Below are 19,468 nucleotides of genomic sequence, written 5' to 3' on the forward strand. Positions count from 1 at the left end.
TGCAGGCACCTAGCACTGTTTGGTTAGAGGTGTTTCTGTAGCACACATTTGGTATTTTATTAGGTTCCCCATTAGCTGTTGCAAAAGCAGCAGCTACTCTTCCTGGGGTCCACACAAAACATGAAATATAATACAGAATGACACTAGAACATCAATAGACAAGAACAGCTAAAAGACAGAACTACATACATGTTTTTAAAGACACATGTAGCCTACATATCAATGAATACACACAAACTATCTAGGTCAAATAGGGGAGAGGCGTTGTGCCACGAGGTGTTTATCTGTTTTTTGAAACCAGGTTTTTCTGTTTATTTGAGCAATATGAGATGGAAGGAAGTTCCATGCAATTAGGGCTCTATATAATACTGTACGCTTTCTTGAATTTGTTCTGGATTTGGGGACTATGAAAAGACCCCTGGTGGCATGTCTGGTGTGTGTGTCAGCTGTGTGTAAGTTGACTATGCAAACAATTTGGGAATTTCAACACATGAATGGTTTTTATAAAAAGAAGTGATGCAGTCAGTCTCAACACTTAGCCAATAGAGACTGGCATGCATAGTATTTATCAGCCCTCTGATTTACAATTAAGAGCAAAACGTGCCGCTCTGTTCTGGGCCAGCTGCAGCTTAACTAGGTCTTTCCTTGCAGCACTGGACCACACGACTGGACAATAATCAAGATTAGACAAAACTAGAGCCTGCAGAACTTGCTTTTTGGAGTGTGGTGTCAAAAAAGCAGAGCATCTCTTTATTACAACCAGACCTCTCCCCATCTTTACAACTACTGAATCTATATGTTTTGACCATGACAGTTTACAATCTAACGTAACACTAAGTAATTTAGTCTCAACCTATTCAACAGCCACACCATTCATTACCAGATTCAGCTGAGGTCTAGAACTTAAGGAATGATTTGTACCAAATACAATGCTGTTAGTTTTAGAGATGTTCAGGACCAGTTTATTACTAGATACCCATTCCAAAACAGACTGCAACTCTTTGTTAATATAAGGGCACAGGGCGAGAACCAGATGCTGACATGGGAGGCAGATGGTTAGTCTCTTTATTTTAATCCAAGGGGCAGGCAAGAGTGGTCGTGGACAGGCAAAAGATCATAAACTAGGTCAGAGTCCAGGAGATACACAGTGGCAGGCAGGCTCGGGATCAGGGCAGGCAATATGGTCAGGCGGGCGGGTTCAGAGTCAAGGCAGGCAAGGGTCAAAACCGGGAGGACTAGCAAAACTGAGAAGGAAAAAGCAGGAGCACAGGAAAAAACACTGGTTGACTTGGCAAGACAAACTGGCAAGAGACAAACATGGAACACGGGAATAAGTACCCAGGGACTAATGGGGAAAACAGGTGACTACTGGAGGTGGGTGGAGACAATCACAAAGACAGGTGAAACGGATCAGGGCGTGACAGTTAAGGGTTTCAGTGACTTCATTAGCTGTGGTTGCTGATGCGTATATGGTTGAATCATCAGCAGACATGGACACACAAGCTTTGTTTAATGCCAGTGGCAGGTCAATGGTAAACATAGAAAAGAGTAGAGGGCCTAGAGAGCTGCCCTGAGATACACCACACTTTACATGTTTGACATTAGAGAAGCTTCCATTAAAGAAAACCCTTTGAGTTCTACTAGATAGATGGCTCTGAATCCACGATATAGCAGAGGTTGAAATGCCATAGCACTTACGTTTTTTCAACAACAGGTTATGGTCAATAAAATCAAAGGCTGCACTGAAATCTAACAGTACAGCTCCCACAATCTTCTTATTATCAATTTCTTTCAACCAATCATCAGTCATTTGTGCCAGTGCATTACATGTTGTGCCCTTCTTTATAAGCATGCTAAAAGTCTGTTGGTAATTTGTTTACAGAGAAATAGCATTGTATAGTATTTGGTCAAACACAATTTTTTCCAACAGTTTGCTAAGAGTTGGCAGCAAGCTTATACGTCTGCTGTTAGAACCAGTAAAGGCTGCTTTACCGCTCTTGGGTAGCGGAATTTCTTTGGCTTCCCTCCAAGCCTGAGGACAAAGATTTTAGGCACAGATTAAAAAATATGACAGATAGGAGTGGCTATAGAGTCAGCTACCATCCTCAGTAGCTTTCCATCTAAGTTGTCAATGCCAGGAGGTTTGTCATTATTGATCGATAACAATAATTTTTCCACCTCTCCCACACTAACTTTACAAAATTCTAACTTGCAATGCTTTTCTTTCATTATTAGTTTTTTTTATGCATGAATACAATTGCTCACTGTTCGTTGTTGGCATTTCCTGCATAAGTTTGCCCACTTTGCCAATGAAATAATCATTAAAATAATTGGCAACATCAAATGGTTTTGTGATGAATAAGCCATCTGATTCGATGAAAGATGGAGTTGAATTTGTCTTTCTGCCCATAATTTCATTATTTACTTAATTGATCTTGGCTTCATGATACAGTTTCTTTTTGTTGAGTTTACACACAATTTCTCAATTTGCAGTAAGTAAGCCAGTCAGACGTGCAGCCAGACTTATTAGCCACTCCTTTTGCCCCATCTCTTTCAACCATACAGTTTTTCAATTCCTCATTAATCCATGGAGCTTTAACAGTTCTAACAGTCAGTTTTTAACAGGTGCATGTTCATCAATAATTAGAGGAAACAATTTCATAAATTCATCAAGTGCAGCGTCTGGATGCTCCTCATTCATCACATCAGACCAACAAATATTTTTAACATCATCCACGTAGGAGTCACAACAAAATATTTTGTATGATCTCTTATACACTATTTTAGGCCCAGCTGTTGGAAATTTGGCTTTCCTGGATATAGCCACTATATTGTGAGCACTGCATCCAATGGGTACGGATACAACTTTAGAACAAAGTTCTACAGTATTAGTAAAAATATGATCGATACATGTGGATGATCTTGTTCCTGTAGTGTTTGTAAACACCCTGGTAGGTTGATTAATAACCTGAATCAGATTACAGGCAGCGGTTACAGTAAGAAGCTTCCTCTTGAGCGGACAGCCTGATGAAAACCAATCAATATTCAGTTCCCCAAGAAAGTAGACATGAGGTGGAGAATTAAATGGCCATTGGATTGATGCATATAATCATGATTTCATTCGAACAAGTAGACGTAGGCTACTTTGTAGCTAGTTAAAGGGGAATTTCACCCTGGCTCTGCCACGGAATATAGTCATTACAATATTAAAAACATTAAGTTATCCAAACCACAAGCTAGAACTATCACATTTTAACTTCAACTCCATGTGTATTCTTCTGCTCATAGTGAACCACAAAGTCTGGCATTCATAACGAATGCTGATACCGCCTGCCAGGTAAAGGGGGCGTGCTCCCAATATTGAATAATGGCGTTGTTTACTTCAAACGACCAGTAACACACAGTAATCTCAGAATTTCTCTAGGCAAGATTTTATTTTGATTTTTTAACTTAAAATAAATAAATAATCATGCTCATGTGATATTCTGGGCCTGGCTGTGCTAATTACGAACAAGCGTGAAAATTTGTTACAGTATCTTTCACCATTCTACCTACCAGAGATTCTGCCAATGGTTTGCGGCTATGAACAATGATGCCGTGACCAAAGATTATCAAAGGGATTTTCAGGCTAAATTGATGGGGAATCCAGAAGTGATGCAATACAATTTTTATTAAGTATTTTTTACAACAAAACGGAAGATTCTCCAGTTAGAGGTAACCTGACATTAGCTAGCTTGCTAGCTTAGCTAGCTAATATTATCGTCCTCTATTGAACTCTGAAAGCCATCAGCTAAATCATATAGCTATCTTTTGGTATACACACTGTCAATCAATTTTGCCTATGCCATGGAAGTAGTCACTGCTAGATTGGTAGCTACCTTCAGCAGAGTAAACACGTTTGTTTGTTTCTTTGTTCTATCGTTGACTGACATTAACTAATGTAAGCTAGCTAATGTTACCAACTAGCCATCTAGTAAACCCTTGTCTGGAAAACACTCTGTTACTAAGAATAGAATTTTCTATAACTATAGCTAACTTACTCTGTGTTGGTAGCGATGACGAAGGTGTATAAATCGTCTATGGTTAGTTCTCAGACAGTCTCAGCTGGCTAGCAATCTTGGTGCCAATTTAGTAACGCTAGTTAGCTAACAGCAAGCTGACAATATTGAAATGTCCATGTTAAGTATGCTTAGCTAGCCAGTCTAATGGAGATCAATAATATTAATGGGTGGTTAAATTGTGTAATGTTCTGTATTTTGTTGTAGATGGTACAGAATCTAATTCCACCAACATGAGCTTCCAACCCCTAGCTTTGCACAAGGGGAAGGTAAGTTGAACAAAATATGAACAAGCTGATGGCTAAGATATCTCAATTTACAGTAAGCATGGTATAAATATGAATTGGGTAGTGTTTGTATGATTTTTGTTAATGGGGTTACAGGTGGTTAAAGGTAGCCTGAGAACCACAGAGTACCTTCTCATTTTAACCTGAGTTTTACAAAAAAATGTAATCTGGAGTCATTCCACAGTACCCTGCTGAAAAATACCCCAAAGCGGGATCATTTTGGCGACACAAGCACGAGGGAGCGGACACACCTTTCCGTTATGGAGCACAACAAGATTGTGGGACGAAAACCAGCAAGGGACTCTGAAAGGTCTTAAGTCAAGACTACAACAGTAATGACACAACCACCTCATTCTTCTCTCTGCAGATTCTCAAAACACAAAGACATAGAATATTCCTCTGCAAAGGACTCCTATTGAGTCAATGTGCTGGGGGGGGGGGGGGGGGTTCAGAGTTCTCATACTCTCCAGGTCTGTGCCCAAACAATTCGAGCTTCTACTTTTAAAAATCCACCTTTCCAGAAACAAGTCTCTCACCGTTGCCGCTTGTTATAGACCCCCTCGGCCCCTAGTTGGGCCCTGGACACCATATGGGAATTTAATTGTCCCTTAAACTGGGACATAACACCCCGGCCATCCTACAATCTAAGCTAGATGCCCTCAAACTCACACAAATCATCAAGGAACCTACCAGGTACAACCCAAAATCCGTAACCATGGGCACTCTCTTAGATATCATCCTGACCAACCTGCCCTCTAAATACTCCTCTGCTGTCAGCAATCACTGCCTCATTGCCTGCGTGCGAACTGGGTCTGCGGTCAAACGACCACCCCTCATCACTATCAAATGCTCCCAAAAACACTTCAGCAAGCAGGCCTTTCTAATCAACCTGGCCCGGGTATCCTGGAAGGATATTGACCTCATCCTGTCAGTAGAGGATGCCTGGCTGCTCTTCAAAAGTGCTTTCATCTCCATCTTAAATAAGCATGCCCCATTCAAAAAATGTAGAACTAAGAACAGATATAGCCCTTGGTTCACCCCAGACCTGACTGCCCTTGACCAGCACAAAAACATCCTGTGGTATTCTGCATTAGCATCGAATAGCCCCCGCGATATGCAACTTTTCAGTGTTGCAAGTCAGAAACCAATATACTCAGTCAGTTAGGAAAGCTAAGGCTAGCTTTTTCAAACAGAAATTTGCTTGCTGTAGCACTAATTCCAAAAAGTTTTGGGACACTGTAAAGTCCATGGAGAATAAGAGCACCTCCTTCCAGCTGCCCACTGCACTGAGGATAGGAAACACTGTCACCACCGATAAATCTACAATAATCGATAATTTCAATAAGCATTATTCCACAGCTGGCCATTTTATCCACCTGGCTATCCCTACCCTGGCAAACATCTCAGCACCCCCTGCAGCAACTTGAAAAAAAAATCTGGATCCCTACAAATCAGCTGGGCTAGACAATCTGGACCCTCTCTTTCTAAAATTATCAGCTGAAATTGTTGCAACCCCTAATACCAGCCTATTCAACCTCTTTCGTGTCATCTGAGATCCCCAGAGATTGGAAAGCCGCCGCGGTCATCCCCCTCTTCAAAGGGGGAGACACTCTAGACCCAAACTGCTATAAGCCTATATCCATCCTGCCCTGCCTTTCTAAAATCTTCGAAAGCCAAGTTAATAAACAGATCACCGACCATTTCGAATCCCACCGTATCTTCTCCGGCTATGCAATCTGGTTTCCGAGCTGGTCATGGGCGCACCTCAGCCACGCTCAAGGTCCTAAACGATATCATAACCGCCATCGATAAAAGACAGTCTGTGCAGCCGTCTTCATCGACCTGGCCAAGGCTTTTGACTCTGTCAATCACTGCATTCTTATCGGCAAACTCAATAGCCTTGGCTTCTCAAATGACTGCCTCGCCTGGTTCACCAACTACTTCTCAGATAGAGTTCAGTGTGTCAAATCGGAGGGCCTGTTGTCCGGACCTTTGGCAGTCTCTATGGGTGTGCCACAGAGTTCAATTCTCGGGCCGACTCTCTTCTCTGTATACATCAATGATGTCGCTCTAGCTGCTGGTGATTCTCTGATCCACCTCTACGCAGACGACACCATTCTGTATACATCTGGCCCTTCTTTGGACACTGTGCTAACAAACCACCAAACGAGCTTCAACGCCATACAACACTCCTTCCATGGCCTCCAACTGCTTTTAAATGCTAGTAAAACTAAGTGCATTCTCTTCAACCGATTGCTGTCTGCACCCTCCCGCCTGACTAGCATCACTACTCTGGATGGTTCTGACCTAGAATATGTGGACAACTACAAATACCAAGGTTTCTGGTTAGACAGCGTATACCTGCATATACTCTCAAATAAACCAATTAATCTATTCTCTGACTCCTTGCATGGACATTCTGTTTATTTTGTAATTCAGCAATAGTAATTTAGTCATTCTTAACAAGTAGAACACCTAGTCACACACAACACAAGTTCACACAAACACGTTGAACGGTACATTGCTTATTTGAGTTTTATTTATAAAATTAAGTTAACAGAAATTGTATATCTGCATTCAGAACGGATGGAAAATGGACAACATTCTGAGAAGTGGTGAATCAAGAGGGCAAAGATGTATTTAATTACATATCAAGGTGTGGTATCCTTACATTCATTCGGTTAAACTGCAGAGAGGGAAATTGTTCTTACCGTAGGCTATTATTGATGTTTAGGTTTCTACACTCACATTAGATCCGTCTGTTTCTGTCAAATCAACTAATATTCCACAAATATTTCAAGTACAGTGTACACAGTAAGTGCTATGTTAAACAGGCTTAGCATACCTGTGACTTTTTAGTTCATTTCTGTTTTTGCAATTGGACACCGTTTAAGATTCATGTATACATTTACTGTATTTCTGAAAGTAAGCCAACCGTCAGGCATAATGACATTATTCTGGGTGTTTTTGTATTTGGAAGAACATGAAAGCTATGGGGACTAAACTACACGTGTCTATATTACAACTCTGTGCTGCCAGTCTGACTTCAGTTGCTGTTGACATGATTGGCCCCGATCCCAGGGTACTGTGTGTTGTTCTGGTCACCGGTGTAGTCTCCACTGAGCTGGTGCCTGTCCTTCAGCAGGTCTGCAAACTGCTCCTCCTGAGAACACACAGCAACAAACGGCTCCATTTAGTTTAGTTTTTCAAGTCATTAACAAAAATTAATATATAGCCTAAACACTCGTAATGACTCATCTTTTATCTTAATGATTGTGGTAGATATCTCCAGTCTTACCAGTACGTTCATTCGCTCAGCTGCTGCCACGGCGACGTTCAGCTTCCTCTCATCCTCCTCCCTCTCCTCCTCGATAACCCCCAGCCTATGACGCCGATTAACAGCTGCATTTTAGTTCATGTTCAAAACCAAATAAACTCTCATTCATTTGAAAGGTTGTGAATGAAATGTTATGACATTTCGATCTGTCCCTCTTACTCCACTGTCTCACCTGAAAGTGGCGCTGGCGAGCTGTTCCTCACGGACAGCCAGAAGATTCCGCAGTTCGTTAACCTCAGCCAGCAAGACTGCATTCTGATCTTGGCTTTGGACAATGACGTCCTCCAGCCGCTTGGCCATTTCCAACTCACGCTCTGTCACCTGCTCCACCCCCAGGCGGAGCTCCGACAGCTCCTGTGCATGCTGGTTAAATCACATCACAAATCAACATCATGGTGGTCAAGTCATTTCAACATTGCAGTATTTCTTTGATGAGCTGAAGTAATCAACGCAAAAGAGGAAAGAGCCAGCGTTACTGGATGATAAATAATATGAAGATGAACCCACCCTGTCCAGTAGGTTGATCTCTTCATTCTCTATCTTCCTCTCGTATGGCTCCTTGCTCTGGGACACTTTGATCCAAGGCACTGGGGCAGGAGGAGACTTTACACCGACACTCTGACACAAGAAGAGGGGATGCTTTCATGAGATTCAATCACATCTCCCACCCATCGACTCTCAACAGAGCAACCACATGGCAATGCTCGGTTATGACGATGAACCACATGCTTCATAAGGATAACATCAACATAAAATAGACCGTTTGAATGTTGACCATTGAAACCACACGACCAGGATTTCCAAACTCACGTTCTGTGGTGATGAGATATCAAGTGGCGGGTTGGCTTCCCGCTCTGCCTCTTGGTCCTCCAGCGGCAGATTTTCAGTGCTGCTCTGTCTCCTCCGTAGCTGTTTAGGGTCTGCCAGCGGTCTGTGCGGCGCACTCTGGGTTCTGGATACTGGCTTCCTCTCTCTGGCACTCCTCCTGTCTCGATTGCCCCTCTGAAAGCTTTCTTTCCGCTGGCTGCCCTTCACATCCATAGGCAGCTGCTGCAGGGAGTTGTGCAGAGGGCTGTACTTACCCAGGTCTTTAGGGGGCACATAGGTTGGCTTGGATTGACCAATGTTGCTGTTGTGAAAAAGAAAAATCACGACAATAAAGCGAGACGTAAAGAAGATTGTGAAACTGTATGCACACAAGCAGGTCTACAAAAATGCTTATGCGCAATACACTTAAGTACACTCGCCAAACTCACCTGCTAACAGTAATCCGTAGAGCGTCTGGGCCCAGAGATTCTGTAATCTGGTTCAGGATTGAAGGCAGAGGGTGCAGTTTGTCTATGGTGTCCTGAGGAAGAGATATGAACAGCATGTTAGCTACCACTTAACCTTACCATGGGCGGTCTCAGCTTCGTTTTGAAGTTTTATTTGTCACATGCAAAAATACAGTGAAATGCTTAATTTGCAAGCACTACCCAACACTGCAGTATTCAATATCAAATCAAACTGTATTTGTCACATTCGCCAAATACAACCTTACCGTTAAATGCTTACTTACAAGCCCTTAGCCCTTATTGACCAACAATGCAGAGTTAAAAAAATAAGGAAATGTTTGCTATAATAAAAATAAAAATTGACACAATAAAATAACAATAACGTGGCTATATCCAGGGGGGTACTGGTACCGAGTCAATGTGCGAGTGTACAGGTTAATTGAGGTAATGTACATGTAGGTAGGGGTAAAGTGACTATGCATAGATAATAAACTGTGTGTAGCAGCAGCATAAAAAAGGGATAAATGAAAATAGTCTGAGTAGCCATTTGATTAACTGTTTAGCAGTCTTATGGCTTGGAGGTAGAAGCTGTTATGGGGCCTTTTAGACCTAGAGTTGCCTTGCAGTAGCAGAGAGAACAGTCTATGACTTGGGTGGCTGGAGTCTTTGACAATTTTTATGGCCTTCCTCGGACTCTGCCTGCTATCGAGGTCCTGGATAGCAGGAAGCTTGGCCCCAGTGATGCACTGGGCTGTATGCTCTACCCTCTGCAAGGTGCTACAGTCAGATGCCGAGCAGTTACCATACTAAGCGGTGATGCAACCAGTCAGGATGCTCTTGATGGTGCAGCTGTAGAACTCTTTAAGGATCTGACGACCCATGCCAAGTATGTTCAGTCTCCTGAGGGGGAATAGGAGTTGCCCTCTTCACAACTGTCTTTGTGTGTTTGGACCATGATAGGTTGTTAGTGATGTAGACTCCAAGGAACTTAAAGCTCAGAACCCGCTCCACTACAGCCCCATGTGAATGAGGGCGTTCTTGGCCCTCCTTTTCCTGTAGTCCACGATCAGCCCCTTTTGTCTTGATCACGTTGAGGGAGAGGTTGTTGTCCTGGCACCACACAGCCAGGTCGGTCTCTAACCTCCTCCCTATAGGCTGTCTCAACCTGGCACTAACCAGAATAGAAAGAGGAGTGGGAGGCCCCGGTGCACAACTGAGCAAGAGGACAAGTACATTAGAGTGTCTAGTTTGAGAAACAGGTGCCTCACAAGTCCTCAACTGGAAGCTTCATTAAATAGTACCCGCAAAACACCGGTCTCAACGTCAACAGTGAAGATGCGACTCCGGGGTGCTGGCCTTCTAGGCAGAGTTGCAAAGAAAAAGCTATATCTCAGACTGTCCAATAAAAATAAAAGATTAAGATGGGAAAAAGAACACAGACACTGGACAGAGGAACTGCCTAGAAGGCCAGCATCCCGGAGTCGCCTCTTCACTGTTGACGTTGAGACCGGTGTTTTGCGGGTACTATTTAATGAAGCTTCCAGTTGAGGACTTGTGAGGCACCTGTTTCTCAAACTAGACACTCTAATGTACTTGTCCTCTTGCTCAGTTGTGCACCGGGGCCTCCCACTCCGCTTTCTATTCTGGTTAGAGCCAGTTTGCCGCTGTTCTGTGAATGGCGTAGTACACAGCGTTGTATGCGATCTTCAGTTTCTTGGCAATTTCTCGCATGGAATAGCCTTCATTTCTCAGAACAAGAATATACCATTTTGAGCCTGTAATCGAACCCACAAATGCTGATGCTCCAGATACTCAACTAGTCTAAAGAAGGCCAGTTTTAGACAATAGTCATTTACAACATCAACAATGTTGACACTGTATTTCTGATCAATTTGATGTTATTTTAATGGACAAAAATGTGCTATTCTTTCAAAAACAAGGACATTTCTAGAGACCCCAAACTTTTGAACGATAGTGTACATGTAAACAGGGCTGAAAAGTGACTGGTAGCAAGAATATGGAAATACAGGAATGTCATAGCATAATCCTTGCCTTTGATTCAGTTGATTTATGCCTACCTGCTTCATTGGGGAAATTATGTCGACCAGCAGGCTGTGTAGGACAGCCAGACGCAGAGGCAAGTCAACATAGCCATCGAAGGATGTCATTGGGATCTCTATGTCTGGGCTGGACACTGTCTGAAGGAAGCACCTCATCCTCTCCCAGTGCTGCTGCAGGAAGTCATTCATGAACAGCATGTACTCCTCCTTCTCCCCAAACCTGTTAATGGAAGAGGATGGGGAATGGGTTAGTGTTGAAGGAGGGAACGTCTGGTTTGGGAATATGGAGAGAAGATGTTTATTCTTGACTTGGACCACATAGTTTGAAGAATTGAATGAGTGTCAAGTATATTATTTCCATCATTGTGTCAGATGTTTTGGGGGTATATTATGGAATGTGTCTAGTAGCTTATGTCTAATGTTGGTATCCATGGCTACGTAGATGAAGTACGATGGGGTGCAGACAGAGGTGAAGCCCCGCGCACTCACAGGGTAAAGTTGGCCAGGTTCTGGATGACCTTGGCGGTGAAGGTGAGGGTGCGCAGGGTGGCCGGCTCTGGGTAGGGCTGTGTCAGACCAAACAGGGAGGGGCTGAGGATGGCGGGACACAGAAAACGGAGAAATAGCGAGGCAGAGATGAGGCGCTGGCCGATTTCAGGTCGTCCCTGCTCCTCGCACAGCTTCACCCAGCTGGAGAAGATCCTGTTAAGCTCTTCAGGGAAAGACCTGCGAGGTAAACGGTGGCGAGAGCGGTCAGTTACAGCCTTGGATTTCCTGTGAATGAATATGAATCAGCACTCATTTGATAGCATTCTTCTGGCTAAGACTGCTCTCCCCATTTTCTATCTTTATATATTGTTTCCCATTAGGTCTCTTTGTCCCTCACCCGTGCATCTCAGTGATTTTCTGCACTGCGTCCTCACACCTCTCCTTCAGGTGACGCTGGTTGTTTGACAGCTCAGAGGCGGGGCATTTGAGAGGGTCCACTTCACAGCTCTCTACTGAGGCATACAGTCGAGTGATGAAGTCCCCTGTAAGAAGAGCAATGGCACAGTTTTGCATGACAACACTTTTCTAAAAGGAAGGTCTAAGAAAGTGTTAAAACAGATCCACTGTTACCCAGGGGGGGGGAAATGGTATTTCCAAAAGCTTAAAAGCTGATCTCAACCACAGATATTCCTTACCCAGGGTGTCGATGAGGTACTTCTGCCCCACCAGCTTCATGTACTCATCAATGGCCTTGGTGGCCAGCGTGTTCTCCCTGAAGATCAATGCCTCTTTCTCCCCAAGGCGTTCCACCTCTTCACTACCCAACTCGATAAGGAACTCCTGGAACAAAAACACACAGAATAAGCACTTTTAGCAAGTTATGATTAGCTGACTATTGTAAAGGTCTAGTTTAAATGCTTATCATGAAGCAGCGGTCACCCCTTTGTTTTCTTACCTTGGCCTTGCCAATGCTTTGCAAGACGTGGACCAGTGCCCCGGCCAGTTCCTCCTTCTCCCTGACAGACAGCAGTGGCTGCAGGTTCCTACACATGCCCACATAGTCTACTGTCACAAACTCTGCAAACTCCTTATACCTCTCGATGGGCAGCACCTGCAGGTTCTGAAAGCGGGCCTTGACACGGAGCGACGCTTGGGGCCCCAGTTGCTCCTTCGTCCCGCCGGCACCAGACGCCTTGTAGGGAATGATCGGGTGCCATTTCTCCTGGAAGGCCCTTCCACGGATGTCGGCCAGGGATATGGCCACACTGCCAAGGGGATGCAGGGTGGACTCGTCCCGGGAGTGACGCTTCTTCTTGGGTTCCTCGTCGCGGAAGAGGTGCAGGGTGATCTGGGAGACCGACGGCAAGTTGTCCAGCTCAAAAAACTCTCCCCAGAACAGCTGGCAGCCTCCGACCACACCACCGCTGCCCCCGAGCACCCCACCAGAGGACCCATCACCAGCTAAACTGGAGTGATGGGAAGACTTGCCCACGGCTCGGCTGCTGGTGCGGGCAAACAGGGTGCCGTCCAGGTGCAGCTCGCAGTAGTATCGCCTCTTGGGGAGCAAGTCCTTGGCCTCGTTTACCCACAGACTGAGGGAGTTCTCTGTCCGCTCACAGTTGTCCTAACGGAGACAGAACATGTTAGAACGTCAATCAGTGAGTATCAAATATGGATTCCTATGATATCATGGCAATATGGCATACATTGAAGGATATGTTTACTTTTGTACAACATTAAAAAAATATATAATATTCCATTTTGTTGTGACTCCAGTGGTTCCTCTCCATTCTGTAAGTAACTGCCAAAATAAAATAAAAACACTTATAAGGAATACAAAGTACTGTATATTGAGGGCATGGGGGTGCTTCCACATAGGAAGTTCCAGACACTTGTAGAATCTATGCCAAGGCGCATTGAAGCTGTTCTGGCGGCTTGTGGTGGCAGTTATCTGTAGAAGCAGGCTACATGAAGAATGGAACAGCTGGATAGGGGAGACCGCTTGAGTCACACAAAAGGGAATATAACGTTGCGGATCAACTTTGGAGTGGCATAATTTCCTGTGTACACATTTAAAGACCTGCATCACTACCCTGAGATATTTGCTGTTTCTAAAAGGACATATTTGGGTGTTTTTGGAGCCTTTGTTTGTTTTTTCGCGCCCCCATAGTGAAATAACATGCCATTTACATTTTTTTTTAAAGTGATTTGGTTGTAAAAAATAACTTGTCCTTTAATTGGTATGGAAGATGAATGTTTTTAAATAGTTTCTTTACCTTATTGGGCTGAGCAGCCCGTCTCAGGTCCTCTATCCAGCGGTCTCGCTCAGCAGCGGAGGTGCACCCAAAACAGTGGTTGTTCTCTGAGTTTATCACCTAGGACGTCAATATGAAGGTGGGAAATGCCATCAGTCAATACATGACAAGACAGAGTGAGGCAAAGATGTTATTGGGCAGTATTTAACATGAACCTGGTCAAATCACTTTAAGACATGGGACGAGTATAGAAGTTACAGGTCAAAGGTCAGCCCTACCTCAAAACAGTACTTCTCCCCCAGGATGGAGCTGTGTACAGGCCTGATGACCGTACTGGTGTCTGCACTCAGATCCAGGTTTCCTGCAGCGCTGACTGGGATGGACACTGACTCCCGTGAGCCATGGAGCCTGCTGAACACAGGGAGGAGGAGAGGAGTCAAGGAGGAACAGCCTGCCTTACACACCAAGAGCACTATGAGACTGACCGCATACCTGCTCCCTTTGTTCAACCCAATGGTGTTTAACTGGGTATTGCTCTTTCGCATGGCCCCACCATAGAAACGCCGCTTGATCAGCCCCTAGAGACAGAGGGCAGGAAGAAGACAATTAAAGAGAGGGGAGGGAGAGATGGCTAGATGAAGTTCAATTCATCCCCAGGGGCATACTGATTAGCAGGCCCTGAATCATACAGAATCGTCAGGAAATCCAGAGCTGTCATGAATCATGTAATAACAGTGTTTTGTCTGTGGAGTATGCAGTGCTCACCCTCACTCCTCCATCTTGGCCCTTCGGTCTGGGGCCTCCTGTGGGGGCCATGTGGTCGGGGCTGCATTCTGCAGGTCCAAGAGATACACACAGTTAGCATGTAAACACAGTTTTGGCTTGAAATGATCCCTCCCTCAGAAAAAATGGCAACCTTTATCAGAGCGTCTCAGGCGTAAAGTGGGCATTGTGGGTTGTTATTGTTGCGCCATATAAATATACTGTATATCTTGTTACATATCACTCACGTCTTACATATGTACGTGTGTACATTTTCCTGTTTATTTGGAAACCATTGGGGAGAGACAACCAGTGATTGATCTAATCTCCCCGAACTAAATTGCGGTCCTCTGAAACCACCAGGGGAAGTGTAGTCATTTCCCCCTTTCTGCATTTCCTCTGAAGACCGAACAAATAACTGCTCAAATAGATGAGGCTGCAAGGCTGAAGATTACTCCGACTGAGTTTGACTAACTAATCTAGAACAGTACACGTACTGTATATCTGAAGGTCAATACGCCGGCTTTGAAATGTTATTGATCACCACTTTAGCTTAAGTCTCTCCGACAGTTAGAAATGTCTAAAGGTAAGAAGGTTGAGGGATGATTAGGCTCGGTGTCAAAATGAGTCAACCTTTGATACGTGTTCAGACAGTCACACCGGATGTTACTTTTATCTCGGGGCAGGAACCTTGCAAGTGCAGCCTTCCTTTCAGACATTGATTCACTTGGTTTAGAGACTACTAAAACCCCGAGTACCACTGCAGAGCAGGAAAATCAGCCGTGGTGTCACACCATGTCAATAACACAACCATTGAAACGCTTTTTTGGGCTAAAATAATAAATGTACCTATGGCAGTAACTAAAGCCATCACACAGTACATCACTTTTCTTCAGAGTGTTCGTTAAAAATTCACCTTTTTGATATTCTCCTTTCATAGACATAATCAAGTAAAAGATTCGTATGAATCAATAGCAATTGTGAACGTACAGATGAATTTACACAATTCTTGGAATCTAATCCTTTGCTTACCCAATGCGCCTCCACATGCAATCCAGCGTCTAAATCCCATCATTGAGAGAGCGAGAGAGAGATCTGTCGGACCCGCTTCTCCTAATCACACGTAAGAAGTGAACACTGTTTCACCTCTCATGGTTCTCCTCTCTTCACCAAAATGGGCCTTGCCAATGTAGGCATCACATAGAACTAATCAATATCTAATATTCTATAGCCGGACTAAGTCCACAAGCTAATACTAATAAAAGTAACATGAATGAGAGAAGCCACGCTATAAACACTGCTTCTTCTCAACCAGCCCTGACTGGTCTTCTGGAACACACAGATGCGATGGTATCTACCCCCGAAATTTTGAGGAAACAATTTGAAAGCCACTCGCAAGCATAATCACGTCAGCTATTTCCTCTGTGCCTGCTCTACCGTTACTCTGCTAGACTCTCTAGTGGTTGTGATGCTGCCGATTGGATGTTCTCCTTGCAAAGCCATCCCTGACTCAGTCTTGCTCTGTCTGTATTTCTAAGGATCAGACATTTTGATGAGAAAGTGGACTTCACTGTTGTGTCTCCTTTGTGTCTCTGATGATGACGTTAGGAAAGCTATTAGAGAAAGCAAGGTATTGATCACAGTTCCAGGAACCCCATTCACGTGAAACACTCCTCTTGTCTAAAGCCATGTGGCAGTATTGGCGTACTAACCCATGTTGACATCTGCCAGGTTCTGCATGCTGAGGTTTGACAGGCAGCTGCTGACTCGGTTCCGGGTCCACATCACTGGCTGAGAGAGGGAGTAGAAGAGATGCACACTCACATAGTAACCTAGAGAGAACCCATGACTGTCAACTTCACACAGTCAAGTGTGAGTTTCCATTGAGAGTGCAGTGCTCCCAGTAATAGTACTAACTGTTAAGTGCGATGCTTCAAGGTTGTGTTGACTCCATGTTGTTTAATGGAAGTGCATTGCTAAGTGGTGGAATGTTCAGTGTTGGTGATGTGAGCGGTCTGTGTCGTGTACCTCTTCCTCCGGGGTGATGAGGATCTGTCCGTCCTCCAGGACACAGTTGTTGATGTCCCAAACGGGGACGTCCTGGGGAGGGGCCCATGACAGCCTGGCTAGCTCTTGGGACGCAGCTGCAGGCCCGCTCCCACCCGCATCTATACACACAAACACACACACCGTGACAACAGCACAGTAGATCAGTACAGAATGGGATGGACCAAATCACTCCAATAGTCACTTGAAATCCTGGCCTTTAAATTGGAACTGTCTGTGTGACACAACTAACTACAGTTGCGTGACATGGTCTACAATAGATGCCACTAATTTGACTCATTTTGATGACCTTAGTCATGCCTCTGATTGGACAGTTATTTTAACAATACTCTATTTCTGTGTCTGACATTGGCACAAATGGAGCTCTCTGAGTTTTCCTGATTACAATATAATCTAAGGAAACCAGCAATGGTCGTTCTGGGGGATAATGGAGTGCACACGCTGGGGCTTGGATGTTTTTCATTCTGACTAATTATGGCATGATGTCGTTATCTGACACAGTGCACATGGCCACTCCCATTTCTAGTTTGTTTTGATGCTATCTTCTCCGCCCCTCCTCGCTCTCCATCTATGATGAACCACAACTCTCACACATCCTGTGTCAGTTTGTTTTCTATGCTAAGTATGGCTGTATTAACTTCTCCTAAATCATATCACATTCTGTACGTTTTTTTATCCATATCTGTACCTTCAGGTGTATTCTAGTCTCCTACGTGAATAGACCGACTGAGAAGTCCACTCAAAATGGTCTCTGACTGTATGGTTGATTATAATGCTTTTGGTTTTATGCAAACTCACTTCTTTAACGTGTAAAATGCTTACTAACCATGTCTACCTTCATCATGGGTTCTTAGACACACACTAAATGCCATGTATACAACACCAGATGTCATCATTTCACTGAAGTAAAATGACTGAAAATCTAAACTAGACTAAAATGGAGAGACTAACTAAACTATACAAATTCAAACCTAGAATTTAAAGCTGTGCTCAAAATGGTTCACATACAGTGATGTCGGACGTCTTAAAAACCAGAAGAAAGAGCATGGTACTGTCATGTGTGGTGCTAGGTGTGCATTCAGATAACAAGGCAATCCACTTATGGTGTGCATTCTGCGCCTTCACCTTGTAGGAGGGTTGAGGTGCTGTTTCTGCTCAGCAGCCGGGGCCTCTTGAGCTTCTGCGAGACGGTGCGTATGTACTTCCTGAACAGTGCCCCTCCGCCCCCTTTCTGTGGCGTGTCCGTGGGGGATGGTTCCGATTCATCTGCGCTTGCCACCAGTCCTGATGTTGCCTGGGCTGAAGGGGACAGGGTAGTGAACAGCGACCCTGGAGGCTCAGACTGGGCCCTTCTGAAGGGGTTCTTCCTGCAGGCAGGGTTCTTCTCCAGCTTGGGGGTCTCCCCTCCTCGTCCAGCGGTTGAGGCTCTGTCCCCGGGATCCTCGCTCATGGCTTTCCGCCAGTTCTGCATCTTATTACTCCATTTGGTGGTGGAGGTCTTCTCCATCTTCTCTATTGTTGTTGATGGTGTCTCTCCACCCTCTCCTCTCGTCCCGTCGAGGGTTGCTGCCTTGGCTCCAGTGTGCCACTTGTAGGTGTTGAGAGGGTCGACGTCCTCAGGAGGAGTGGCGTCTTGAGGATGCTCAGCAGGTGTCTCCTTCTCCTCCTCTGTGGGGCCCGTCTCCTCTGCAATCTGTTTATCTTCTGGCTCAGATTCAGCCTCCTGGTTTGTGTCCATTTTCATCTTGGTATTTGTGGCTATCTTTTTTTTTTTGCTTGCTCCTCTCACTGTTTTCAAGAATGGAATAAATTGTCCTTACCTCCCTATGTAAGGTCTCAAAATGTAATCACTTAGGATGACTAATAATCTGGACATTTACTTGTTTTCTTGATTCTTTTTTTATTTCTGTGTTCCAAAATGTCATCCGGCAACATCTGTCTGACTGCTTCGTGTGAAGCTCCTTTGCTGTGAGTCTTCACGCCCTCAACCTCCCACACTCAACGGTTGCTTCCTTTCAGAGTGTCACTCACTTTTTTTCTTCATGTATTTTAGTATTCTGACTGGTCTCTCTGCTCTCTCACCTCTCTCCTTCTTTCCCTTGCCATCCGTATCCAAGAGTTCTCTTTTTACTTTACCTCAAATCCTCCCACCCCTTTTGTAATGTTCTTAACGCCTTACTGGCCCTTGTCTTGAACAGACTATTGTTAAATTCCTCCGCTGCTAGGAAGACATCTCCTCATTAAAATCCTCAGGACCTCTTCACGTGTATGGTTTAGGTAACTAAAACTGAGGTTTAGTCTGTGTCGTTGTCCTCCACCTCACAGGAAGTGTGTCAGTTCACCCAATCAATGTGAAAGCGCCAGAGAGGAACAGAGAGAGTTTTCAAAATGTTCTACCCACTTGCCTACTCTTTCTTTGTATATGAAATGTAAATACATGCTTGGTTCTGATTTGTTCATTTAGCCTAGATATGAATTGTTTGCATCTGTATCTTCCTTTACACAGACGGCTCTTATTTCTTCACACCTTTCTCTCTTTTTTAAAATGTAAAACACTGATTGAGACATCTGATCTGATGCTATGATAATAATGGGAAGCTGAGACATCCATTTCACAACTCTGTCTAGGGGCCTGTCCCATTCACCAGTTCTGTCAACTATTCGGATCAAACTTGAAATTGATACATTAACGACAGCAATATGTAGAATATTTATTGAATGACATTTAATAGAACATCATCACCATCTGTGGGTCGTCTGACACAGATACATGTGGTTGTTTGTGTTCAGTGGCTTTTGGGCTCAGTTTCCTGTCTAAACCAGCAGCACTTCCTGCCAGCCATACAGGTTCGATAGTTTCTAAACCACTTCCTGTGTTG

At 44.3% G+C, this 19,468-nt stretch overlaps 1 protein-coding gene across 4 annotated transcripts; it reads right to left on the bottom strand.

Moving 5' to 3' along the window:
• Positions 1–6,892: 6,892 nt before the first annotated feature.
• On the bottom strand, positions 6,893–18,868 carry LOC139567539 (ras GTPase-activating protein nGAP-like). 4 transcript variants are annotated; one of them, XM_071388880.1, is made up of 18 exons: positions 17,715–18,868; positions 16,551–16,690; positions 16,235–16,313; positions 14,526–14,593; positions 14,253–14,338; positions 14,039–14,171; positions 13,782–13,880; positions 12,461–13,129; positions 12,201–12,345; positions 11,903–12,047; positions 11,506–11,742; positions 11,035–11,236; positions 8,939–9,030; positions 8,493–8,811; positions 8,190–8,300; positions 7,855–8,045; positions 7,644–7,728; positions 6,893–7,508 (listed from the first exon to the last, which is right to left on the bottom strand). In XM_071388880.1, exons 1-18 carry the CDS (start codon positions 18,331–18,333, stop codon positions 7,392–7,394), a joined length of 3,537 nt encoding a protein of 1,178 aa, XP_071244981.1. In that variant the 5' UTR covers positions 18,334–18,868; the 3' UTR covers positions 6,893–7,391. The 4 variants fall into 4 exon arrangements, with proteins under 4 accessions (XP_071244981.1, XP_071244980.1, XP_071244983.1 ...); XM_071388879.1 differs by having other exon boundaries at positions 14,039–14,168; positions 17,715–18,477; XM_071388882.1 differs by lacking the exons at positions 16,235–16,313; positions 16,551–16,690; positions 17,715–18,868 and adding an exon at positions 15,555–15,743 and having other exon boundaries at positions 14,039–14,168.
• Positions 18,869–19,468: the final 600 nt, after the last annotated feature.

Source organism: Salvelinus alpinus, chromosome 2, assembly GCF_045679555.1.
Source record: "Salvelinus alpinus chromosome 2, SLU_Salpinus.1, whole genome shotgun sequence".
Lineage (NCBI taxonomy): Eukaryota > Metazoa > Chordata > Actinopteri > Salmoniformes > Salmonidae > Salvelinus > Salvelinus alpinus.